The 11,427-nt window shown below is 54.4% G+C and overlaps 3 protein-coding genes across 3 annotated transcripts in view; 2 read left to right on the top strand and 1 right to left on the bottom strand.

Moving 5' to 3' along the window:
* The window catches only part of MONBRDRAFT_33937 (uncharacterized protein), a gene marked incomplete at its 5' end in the record, with an annotated part of 2,828 nt that extends 953 nt beyond the window's left edge, over window positions 1-1,875 (top strand). The window contains 2 exons of the mRNA XM_001748978.1: window positions 45-1,034; window positions 1,305-1,875. Coding sequence (XP_001749030.1) covers window positions 45-1,034; window positions 1,305-1,652 — 1,338 coding nt within the window. The 3' untranslated portion in view covers window positions 1,653-1,875. The remainder of the gene's footprint in view (window positions 1-44; window positions 1,035-1,304) is intronic.
* Window positions 1,876-2,038: 163 nt separating this feature from the next.
* Window positions 2,039-9,569, top strand: MONBRDRAFT_28586 (uncharacterized protein; the record flags this gene model as incomplete). Its single annotated transcript, XM_001748979.1, has 25 exons — window positions 2,039-2,456; window positions 2,799-2,902; window positions 3,019-3,115; window positions 3,198-3,391; window positions 3,501-3,672; window positions 3,841-5,085; window positions 5,125-5,453; window positions 5,586-5,709; window positions 5,786-6,010; window positions 6,144-6,242; window positions 6,355-6,423; window positions 6,529-6,616; window positions 6,699-6,791; window positions 6,876-6,930; window positions 7,014-7,157; window positions 7,232-7,287; window positions 7,374-7,441; window positions 7,519-7,577; window positions 7,646-7,759; window positions 7,800-8,396; window positions 8,454-8,645; window positions 8,790-8,858; window positions 8,889-8,998; window positions 9,084-9,168; window positions 9,291-9,569. 25 exons carry the CDS (start codon window positions 2,039-2,041, stop codon window positions 9,567-9,569), a joined length of 5,085 nt encoding a protein of 1,694 aa, XP_001749031.1.
* Window positions 9,570-10,140: 571 nt separating this feature from the next.
* MONBRDRAFT_11235 (uncharacterized protein) lies at window positions 10,141-11,017 on the bottom strand (the record flags this gene model as incomplete). Its single annotated transcript, XM_001749038.1, has 3 exons — window positions 10,141-10,574; window positions 10,748-10,816; window positions 10,906-11,017. 3 exons carry the CDS (start codon window positions 11,015-11,017, stop codon window positions 10,141-10,143), a joined length of 615 nt encoding a protein of 204 aa, XP_001749090.1.
* Between the last annotated feature and the right edge of the window lie 410 nt (window positions 11,018-11,427).

Consider the following 11,427-nt stretch of genomic DNA (forward strand, 5'->3'; position numbering starts at 1 on the left):
AGCCTGAGCCACACTTCTCGTCACTGATTACGCTGGCTCTGCAGGACCACTTCATTGCCCCTGCCCTTGCTGCGACTTCGGCCCAGGTTGCTGTCTCCAGCCCATCTGAGACGGAGCCGTTGGCTGACACATCCGCATCCACCCTCGCCACCAAGCTGGCGCCAGTGAGAAACCCCATTTACTTGGTACACCAGGCATCTCTTGGCTCAGCCAACATGCACGCTGACTGGGTGGGGTTTGACGTCCTGCTGCGACCCGTCATCATGGGCGAGTGCAAAATGAGCGCCCAGCACTTTGACGAATTTGGTGGCCAAGTGGGCAACGAGGTTGTGCGCCTTGGCCTCTTAGGACCGAAATACAAAATGCGAAAGGACAGGCAGCACCCACTTCACCCCTTCATCAACATTAATGTGTGTGGTGACATTGTGACCGCTTATCTGGTCCTGCACTTGACCAGCAGTAACATGGTTGCCACGATTCAAAAGATGAAGGGCCTTGAGAAGGAATACTACGTGGCTTTTCTCCGACTTGGATCCGCCCAAATCTCCAAAAACCGCGCCGACCATCAGGCTGTCTGGGCGCTTTTGACCGCTTGCAGAGAGTTTGTGACGGGTCGCCAGCATCAGATTATCGAAAGCGGTCATCGATTTCCGCTTTCCTCCGAGCCCTTTCCCTGCCCGGCTCGGGGCATGGCCGGATGGACCTGCAAGGAAACGTACGGGCCCAATGTGCAGCAGTACGTGCATGACAGTGCGGGCTCGTGGGTCATCAAGCACTACGACTATTGGGGCCGCCAAGCCGAGTCTTTGGGTACAACAATGTACCAGATTGGCGATGACACTGCCCGCCTCCCACCATCACGCGATCTGCTCCGTGCGCTTGCCGAGTTGCCAGAGACGGGCAAGTTTTACCAGGCGTGGGTGTTGGAGGACCTTGCGACGAGCTTGGTGCTTCTCCGGTACCCACGAGTACAGACGGCCCCGTGCGGCCGTCAGGTGCCAATGCAGCTGATCGATGTCATGAAGCAGGTGCAAGTGTTGCACAAACTTGACTTGGTGCACGGCGACATTTTGCCGCGCAACATTCTCTTTTGCAACAGCTGGCAGCCGGAAGATTGGATGTTTCAGCCGCCCAGCTGGGAAAAGAAGGAGAAAGAGGAGGAGGAGGAGGAGGAGGAGAGCCAGCACAGCCCCGAGGCTCAGTCCGGCAATGTGACGCCATGTCAAAGCCGTCAGCCCTCGCACGACGAGCTTTCACTGAAAGACCTCGTCGTGGAAGCGGTCGCAGAGGAAGAGACTGTGCAAACGCAGCAAAGGCCGAAGCCGATGGCTTTCCTGATTGATTTCGACCTGGGTGGGCCCTGTGATGAAGCAACGTATGGACCTCGTTACAACTACCAAGGCGGCCTTGAAAATTACCGCCACGCCAATGCCAGGCCCGGCGAGCGTTTACAAAAGGAGCACGACACCTATTCTTTGGCACGTGTGGCCGAAGATCTGCTCGAGGACAACGACGCCCGTAAACGGCTGGTCAGGGCGTTGGAGGCGGTCAAGTTGGACGAGGCGATTGAGTTGTGCAGAGCCTGCACTGGGCGTTCAAGCACAAGCGTGATCGCTACGGCATCAGGTAGTCCACCACGCATCAAGTCTTAATCCAACTCTCTCCTACCTTGGCAAATGTTGTCCTTTCCCAGAACCAGCTTGATTCGGTTTGAGCGGACGCCGCGTGGCTATTCAATCATGTCAAGTGTGTCGGGGCTCGGGCTCGGGCTGTGTTTTCATGTGGTGCGGGTGCCCTGCTCAACCCAAGAAAGAATCGTATGGTCGTGCAATGGTTTGAATACTCCGGATGCCATGGCAATTCAGACTCAAGCGCATAAGCTCTGGCTCTGGTCGAAAGGTGTTGGCGAGGCTGCCAGACGGCTCAATATGGCACTAACCACAAACACCCTCCAACGCCAGAAGCCGTTACTCATTGTTGAACTCTCGTTCATCGAGAAGAGGCTGGACCGTCAACACCAGAGTGAGGAGATGGAGAGATGTGTCGTCACATAAACCGCAAAACATGCGATAAAGGAAAACTCAGCACCTTTCTCTCTCTCTCGCTCTTGCTCTCTCTCTCTCTCTCTCTCTCTCTCTCTCAGAATCTCTCTCTCTCTCTCTCTCTCTCTCTCTCAGAATCTCTCTCTCAGCATATCTCTCTCTCTCTCTCTCTCTCTCAGAATCTCTCTCTCTCTCTCAGAATCTCTCTCTGTGTCTCTCTCTGTCTCTCTCTGTCTCTCTCTGTCTCTCTCTCTCTCTCAGAATCTCTCTCTCTCTCTCAGAATCTCTCTCTGTGTCTCTCTCTGTCTCTCTCTGTCTCTCTCTCTCTCTGTCTCTCTCTCTCTCTCTCTCTCTCTCTCTCTCTCTCTCTCTCTCTCTCTCTCTCTCTCTCTCTCTCTCTCTCCATTTACGGAAGTGAAGCACGATCCAGAAGCGAGAGAGGAGGAGGGCTGGCACGGTGTCGGTCTCAAGTTCTTTTCGCTTGCAAAGTGGGGTGGAGGCGTTGGGCTGTCAAGGCCCGGGCGCGTTTGTGTTTGGACACACGGCCTCCCCCTGCGGGGGGCGGCTCCCTTTTTTTTCGCTTTTGATGAGCCATGTTCACCATGACCGTGATCTGGCTCCCTGTGTTGCTAGCAGCCTCGGCGGCAGGTACGGCGCTGTCTCACGTGCTGATGTTCCGACTCGCACGACCAGGCCTCGGGACCTTGGCGGTGCCAGGTTGCCAGCCAAGTTCTCACCCTGTTTCACTTGGTGTAGCTCTGCATTACAACGAGTGGATCACCATCTCTGCCGATCCCTCGGTACCCCATGCCCGTGTTGGTCATGCGGCCTCGCAAGGCAGCAACAATCGCTCCATGGTGGTTGGTGGTCCTGATTTTTTTGATCTGCCTCGCCCTTCGACTCCATCTCGCCTTGTTACCCCTTGATGTCGTGGAAGCACTTGCCAACACCACACCTGCCCAACCCAACATATCAGGTCTTTGGCGGTCGTCCCTCCCGCGTCAATGAATGGGATGTGACCCACCACGACTCCTTGGCAGACACCTGGCAGCTCCGCTGGACGTCGACTGAAGGTCAGTAGCACCGGTTTGCCTTCCATCACCCCACCTTGTCGCGGCGTACCCTTCATTTTCTTTCTCTCTTTGATTTGATCAGGGGACTGGATGTGGGAGCGGGTCGTCCTGGCCGATCAGACTGTCACTCCCCCGGTCCGCTTTGGTCACGTGATGGAAACCGTGACCATCGGCTCGGACGCCCAGCGAATGGCCGTTCTTTTCGGTGGCTCCAGTTGTTTTGAGGATTATGACGATATTTGGACCCTTGACCTCAACACCATGACCTGGAATAACGTGCGCTTCTCTCAACCCGCTTGTCACCCTTGTCGCTTCTACATGCGTCATTCCATTCGCCCACATACTCACACACCTTGCTCGCATGCTTTTGTCACACACGGCCCAGGTGACGCCAGACTGGAATGACACGTCGCGCGGCCCGCTGCCTCGTGCAGATATGGCCAGCGCCGTCATCAATGACCAGTTGATTGTCGTCCACGGCGGTCAACCTTGTGCCGGCACCTGTAACCTCAACTCAACTGCGCACACCCTTACCACTCCGAATCAAGATTCCGCCCGTCAGTACTCCCCAACAACCGCCCACCATTCGTGTTGCGCTTGCCTTGTTCTCAGATATTCTCAAAAAAAGTCAACAATTCCTTAAACGCATTGGCTGCGACCGTGCTCATGTTTCCGCCGGCTTTTTTTCTTCTTCTTCTTTTTCTTCTTTTTTTCCTTCCTGATAGTGGCCTGTGATCTCATGATGCTCAGCATCAATGCGAGTGTACCCGCTTGGACTCGGCTAGAGGCTATCAACCGCACCCACTGCCCTGTTGATCGCTATTGGCACTCCCTGACCTTTGACACCAACACCCAGTCCCTGCTCCTTTACGGAGGCTTGCAAGCAGGAACCAGTCTGCCTGCCCCCAACGTTCTCGGCGATCTTTGGCAATTCCACCTCAGCACTCAAACCTGGTCCTGTCTAGACAATTGCCTGTTCACGGCTCCTGCCTCGCCTGGCACCGCCAACGGCCTGCAAGGCCCCGCTGCACGCTTCGACCATGCAGCCGCCATGGACAACGGGCAACTGCTCATCTTTTTTGGCCGCTTTGATACGCTCACCTATGCTACAGACATGGTATGGCGCTACGTCTTGGCCAATCATACCTGGGATCTTGTCCTGAGTGATGCACAAACGTACCCGGAACTTCGTGGTGGCATCACTGCCGTAACGGTGGAGCTGCCAGCCAATAGCAATCTGCGTACAACCGCCGAGGGCCTCGGCACGGGCATCATGCTCTTTGGGGGCGAGCGCCAGTACTCCTGGTCTTTGGGCAGCAGTTACAAAGAAGCTTGGATCATGCGCCTCGAGACCCATGCTACTCCCGACACAGATGACGACGATGCTTCCTCTCCAAACGATTTCTCCGTTGTTCGTGCAGGCTTTTATCTCCAGAACAGCGTGTCATATCCAGCCCCACGAACGGACTTTCCCTCAGCTTTCCTACCCCTCCGTCGTCTCTGGGTCATGCATGGTGGCGTCTCTGAGGGACAAGGCTTTCTTCAAGACACATGGCTCCTGGCCTACCGCGAGGAACTGGGTGAGCGCAGTGCCGGATGGACGCGAATCATCAGCGACAACGCTGACACTGCCAGCTCAGCCAGCCTGCCCGCTGCGCGTGCCGGCCACCTGCTTCTTGCAACTACGACCGAACCCGACGACAACGTGCCCGATGATGACTTTCTCATCATGCTTCAGGGCCAATGTCGCGTGAGTAATCTAAAGCTGTGCGCAGACATGTGGCTCTTCAACGTTACATCAATGCGCTGGTCCCGGATGCTTGAGAATGGCCGCCCGCCGCCCCGCCGTTCGGCCTCGGCTGTCTTCCTCAACGTCACCACCATCATGCTCTACGGTGGTCAAGTCTTGGAGGCCAACTACGACACATTGCAGCCCGACGGTGGCATATACTTTTGTGCCCTCGATGCCGGTGCGCGCTCCTGCGCCTGGACGGCGGCAAATGTCGTAGATCACGCTAGCTTTACGCGTCGGGCCACCGGCTTGGAGCTACATGCGCGCTCGTCGGCCCCAGTGCTGGTGGCGCCTAACCGCAGTCACCATGTTGCCGAAATTGTGCAATGCAAAATCACCGCGTGTCGCAATATGAGCACCTCTGGTCGCACGCTCTCCTTTGTAGTCGTTTTTGGTGGGCTGCAGTCCGCAGCAACCGACGCCGAGCTTCAGCATCGCTCACATGGTATCAGAGGGACCTCCAACCTGACAGACCCGACGCGTCTAGGCGATGACACATGGATTTTGGCCCTAGAACCCTCCTCGCACACAGCCACCTGGATCGAGGTGTGTCCCTTGACCGCGAGCGTCGTCTGGGGCTGGCAGACACATGGGCTGCCGTTGTTGCCGGACTGCTCGATGACCGTCCCCACAAAAGTTTTGAACTCACTGGTGATACTTTGCTCCCATTATCCTTAGCTGACCAGCATCGTCAAGCCCTCTCGTCGGTGGCAAGCGGCGTCAACGACCTTTGGCGCTTGCAAGGTCATCGTCACGGGCGGCTTCTCCGATTCGGATGTTCTCGCTGACACTTGGTTGCTAGGTACGACCTGACGATCTCCAATTTTTGCAGTTCCTAAATATGTAAAAACACCGAGCTCATTGATATTTCCCTTTAGATCTTTGCTCTGATTCACACGTGTGGATGGAACTGCGCATGCTTGACCAAACCGCGGCCTTGGCGCGTGCGAGCCACTCACTGCTGCGAATCAGCACCAATATTGCCCCCAACATCACGTTGGCCAGTACAGCCAACAGCCCCAACTACGCCCTTCTCATTGTTGGTGGAACCTCCCTCGACCGGCGACCCGTTGAAGCAGAAGAGATTCCACAGGCAAGTGTCTGTAAAATCCGACTTTTGTTTTTGCTGTTCCCGAATCTGATATTCTTCGCTTTGATCGCAACTGACTTTGTCCTCCACCATTTGCCGATGTCTCCAGGCCTACCCTGGTTGCAATCCTGGCTTTTATTCAACAGATTTGGCGACTGCATCGTGCAAGCCCTGTTTGCGAGGTGCCTACACGGAGGCTGCTGGCGAAACGGCCTGCACAGCATGCCCAGCCGGCACCACGACGGGTCAGTGGGCATGCAATCGCAGCTTCACCACCGGGTTTTAACAGGGGCTTTAACCCTTGTGATTGGCCTAACCTAACATTTTGCTTGCTCTTACTTGGTTTGTTCTTGGCAGTCGAGGGCGATGTTAGCTTTCTCGACTCGGGCCCGGACTCATTGGCATCTTGCTCCGTTTGCGTACCAGGTCAGAGACGCTTGTTTTTTTCTGTCGTCGCCCTTTCCTGGCGTAGACACCGTCCCAGGTGTGGTCTCGTCTTCTCATCCGATTCTGTGTGCAACGGCACTGCAGACTTTTGTCATCACGGCTACTGTCGAATTGACAACATGACTTCAGAGCCCGTTTGCCACTGCCAAATTTGGTACACGGCGCAATCCAGGTAGGCCAAGAGCGCACAAGCTTTTACGATTGAATTGGCGGCTGACTACGACCATCCGTTCGCTCATCCACTTGTCATGCAGATGCCAGCACTGGCAGTGGTGGGTGTTTTTGATCCTGGCCGTTCTCAGCAGTTCAGTTGTGGTGGGCATCACGTACTGCCTCTTGCGTCGCAGGTATGCCTCTGCCTTAACCGATGCTCTCTGTCCAAAATCCCTTCAAACTGACTTGTGCTGCACGGTTGCCTCTTGCGTTATCAGCTTCAGCAAGCCGCTCAGCAAGTTGCAACGCAACCTGGAGCAACGAACAGAGCAGGTGCGTGCCCTCACATATATCATCTACCAAGAAGGCAACACAGCAGAGTTTGGCGCCAGCTCATTTGCTCGAATCCCATCTAGGCCTTGACTTTGGCTCGGGTGTTCCAAATTCAATGGAGTGAGCTCAAACTGGAAACCAGGATTGATGCAGCCGCCATGGGCACATATGGTCAAGTGTGGCGCGCCAAGTATCACGACCGATCTGTTGCCGTCAAGCTCCTTAATGTAAGACCAAGCGCTGAGTTGGTCGTGACGGGTCGGTGCTCATGATTTGGTGCTCATGTCACTGCCCTCCATAGCCGGTGATGGTCCACATGGATGAAAATTTGACCAATGATTTTTTTCGCGAAATCAGGTGCGTGCTTGCCAAACACTTTTTTGTGCCCCCGTGGCACCTAGCAACACGTGGTCGTCTCGCCTGCGCTCATGCCACACCTTTAGGATGATGCGCATGATTCGACACACCAACTGCGTGTTTTTCTACGGTGCTGGACAGGAGCCAGAAAAAGGTGTGTGGGCTCGAATCAGACCATGTCCCATCAGGCTTTGCTGACGGATCTTCAATGTTACCTCTTGCGGCGTTTAGGCAGCCCATTTTTAGTAACGGAGTACATGGAGCTCGGCAGCTTATCTACGGTGCTGAAGGTGGGATTTCGCAGGACCATTCGTTGCCTTGTTGCGCGTTGCGTCCGCTCACTTGTCCTTGTGCTCAGGATGGATCATATCCGCTTGACTGGGCTCGACGCTTGGCCTTTGCCCTGGATGCTGCGCGGGGCATGGAACACCTTCACACGCGCACGCCTGTCTGTCTGCACCGCGATCTCAAGGTGCGAAGCTTGAGCATCGCAACTTGTGCTCGCGTATAAGTCTCTTTCTCTGTCTTTGTCTCTGTCTCTGTCTCTGTCTCTGTCTCTGTCTCTGTCTCTGTCTCTGTCTCTGTCTCTGTCTCTGTCTCTGTCTCTGTCTCTGTCTCTGTCTCTGTCTCTGTCTCTGTCTCTGTCTCTGTCTCTGTCTCTGTCTCTGTCTCTGTCTCTGTCTCTGTCTCTGTCTCTGTCTCTGTCTCTGTCTCTGTCTCTGTCTCTGTCTCTGTCTCTGTCTCTGTCTCTGTCTCTGTCTCTGTCTCTGTCTCTGTCTCTGTCTCTGTCTCTGTCTCTGTCTCTGTCTCTGTCTCTGTCTCTGTCTCTGTCTCTGTCTCTGTCTCTGTCTCTGTCTCTGTCTCTGTCTCTGTCTCTGTCTCTGTCTCTGTCTCTGTCTCTGTCTCTGTCTCTGTCTCTGTCTCTGTCTCTGTCTCTGTCTCTGTCTCTGTCTCTGTCTCTGTCTCTGTCTCTGTCTCGGTTTCGGTTTCGGTTTCGGTTTCGGTTTTGGTTTCGGTTTCGGTTTCGGTTTTGGTTTCGGTTTTGGTTTCGGTTTCGGTTTCGGTTTTGGTTTCGGTTTCTGTGTCTATTCTCGTGTTTTTTGTTTTTTGTTTTTGATGTTGTCTTTCGCAGCCATAACTCATTCTGGGCACTTCCTGTGCCATAGACATGCAACTTGCTGGTCTCCTCGTCTTTGACAGTCAAGGTGGCAGACTTTGGAACATCAACTTTGTTTGACCTGACAGCAGCCAGCGGCTTTCAAAACCTCTCGCCACGTCAACGCATGCTGTCCGTGGCCGAGGACAGTGACAACGAAGACAACGACGAATCTGACAACTACGATGAATCTGCTACGCTGGTATGGGGCAATTCCAATCCGACATGATCCCTGCTGTCGTGATGATCGGCTTATTTGCGCGTTTGCAACATCCTTTTTTTTTTTTTTTTTTTTTTTTTTTTTTTTTTTTTTTTTTTTTTTTTTTTTTCCCGCTATTGTTGGCAGCTACGCCATGTGGATGCGCGCCGTGAAACGCGTCGTTTGCAGTCAACATCAGTGCCCCCTGTGACCATTGTATGACTGACAAGATATGCAAACTTGTAGCGTGTGGGGACGACTCAGTTCCTGGCTCCGGAAACGTTTGATGGACGCAACTACTCGGTCCATTCAGATGTATTTGCCTACGGCATGGTGTTGTTTCACATTATGACACGGTATGCTGCAGCCCATGTATCGAGACAGCGGCCGGCCCAGGTGATGAGGTTCTCATCACCACGTGCTGGTTTCCTCGGCCTACAGGCATGCGCCGCTCTATCCAATGGAGCTCTGCATTGGCCCCTCTCTCATTTTGCGCAAAGCCATTGCATCCGGCTTGCGACCAGAGGTAAGCCCTTGACGCCTGTGACACTGTTCAACAGCCTGGGTGCCTGCGCGTGTGTCTGAGCATGGGTTTTATCAATTTTCAATCGGATTTGCCTTGCCTTCGTTTCCCTGACCATCGCGTAGCTACCAGAGGCCTACCGGCATGTGTTTCCCACTTCGATCAAGTGCTTGATGGAAGCGTGCTGGGTAGCCTGTCGCGAGGATCGGCCGTCTTTCCCGGAAATTGTGCAGACATTGGAGAACATTCGTGACATTGAGCTGCTGCGCAGCGTGGGCGAATGGGGCCAATTGCCGCCTGGAGAAAACATCTCGGTGCCCCAGCGTCGGCGGGCCTATTCCGATAGTGAGCGTACCGGCCTGTCTTTTCCCAGCGCGCCACTTGCATTCTCTGTCAACTCGTAGAAGCCTGGCTGGAAGGAAAGAGATTGAGAGTTGTCTCGAGTTTGAATTTATTCATTCGATGAACTGGATTTTGAGCACAAGCATCCCTCTCCCACGTTTTGTTACTGTGCGGCACAACATTTGGCCAGTGCGTTGTATCTGAATCTCATGTTCGTGTTACCCGTCGCGTCAAAGGCGAACAAAATCAAGCCACGCTCCAGGCAGTGTGTTAGCAAGAGCTGGATGCAAGGCTCAAAAAGGGCGTTGAATTTGGTGGGTCGACAGCGCATCCATCGTAGTCAGCACAACAACACAGGAAAAAAAAAAGAAAGAAAAAAGTGCAAGAGAACAAAGCCAGAAGGCTGCGCGGCGCGGCGCGGCGCCACCAAAGCCAGACCAAGTCCATGCGGCCATCATGGCACGACACGGCGTCAACTAAAACAAGGGTCACAGATCCAAGGGAAACACGGGCAAAGGAGCAAGGCCCCATATTGGGGCATAGAGAGGAAATGGGGTTCAAGGCTCAAGGACCGCGAATGGCAGCATCAGAGAGGAGCCAGACACATGCGCTCCGGCCGCCTGACAGAGTGATTTATCGGTACAGGAATTCAGCTTCGATGTTTTTCTGAATCTCAACCTCCCACTTGTCGCCGTTGGAGAGAAGTTTTTCCTTGTTGTACAAGAGCTCCTGATGGGTTTCCGTGCTGTACTCAAAGTTGGGCCCTTCCACAATGGCATCAACGGGGCAGGCCTCCTGGCAGAAACCGCAGAAGATGCACTTGGTCATGTCAATGTCGTAGCGTGTGGTGCGGCGGCTACCGTCCTCGCGGGGCTCCGTCTCAATGGTGATGGCCTGAGCAGGGCACACGGCCTCACATAGCTTGCAAGCAATGCAGCGCTCCTCGCCGCTGGGGTAGCGACGCAGGGCGTGCTCACCGCGGAAGCGAGGGCTCAAAGGACCCTTCTCAAAGGGGTAGTACACGGTCGCGGGCTTCTTGAAAAAGTAGCGAAGCGTCAGACCGAGACCTGCGCAGCATATTGTAGAAAAAGAGATGGAGCAAGCCAGCCAAAAAAAAAAGGAGAATAAAGCACAGAAGAGCGGGTGAGATTGGAAAAAGTCAGGAAAAAAAAAAAAGAGGGTCGTGAGCAGTTTGCATAAATATGCCGGACCCGCGGCCCAGCCGGCCGTGTATACGTACCGCGGGCAATTTCGGTCGCAAACAGCTGGTTGGCAGAGCTCTCAATGTGCTGCTCGACGCTCTTGGGCTCTGGAGAGAACAACCAGTGTTGTTGTGAGAATGAGAACCTCGACGGTGAGCCTGGCTGGAAACATGACCGAGCCAAAGCGCAAACGAACCGAAACGATAATCGTGCTCCGGGGCCAGCTTCTTCTCAGGCAAATTGGAGACAGACCGAGTGGCCTGGCCCACGAGAGGCAAGCGGGCCACTGCCGGGCAGCCCGTGGCCATGCGTCGAACCAGAGCCGCCATCTATCAGAATCGCGTTCAGTCGCAAGCCACAACGTCTCATGAGCCACACACCCCATGAACACACTGAAACAGGCACTTCAACACCCACAACCCATCGGCACCCCCCACAACCAGGAAACTGATGATTTGTATCTGTTCTTATCAAGTCGCACACCACTCTGGTCCAAGGCGGCTGCCATATGCGACACAACAGCGACGACGGCGACGACGGCGACGGCGACGACGGCGACGACGGCGACGACGGCGACGACGGTGACGTACCTCTTTTTTTTTTTTTTTCCGAGAGAGAGAGAGAGAGAGAGAGAGAGAGAGAGAGAGAGAAAAAAAAGAGAGAGACAGAGAATCGTCGTGGGGAAAGACGGGCACTAACACTTGGTAGTGATAATGTC

The sequence above is a fragment of the Monosiga brevicollis genome, genomic scaffold (genome assembly GCF_000002865.3).
Source record: "Monosiga brevicollis MX1 MONBRscaffold_27 genomic scaffold, whole genome shotgun sequence".
Classification (NCBI taxonomy): domain Eukaryota; class Choanoflagellata; order Craspedida; family Salpingoecidae; genus Monosiga; species Monosiga brevicollis.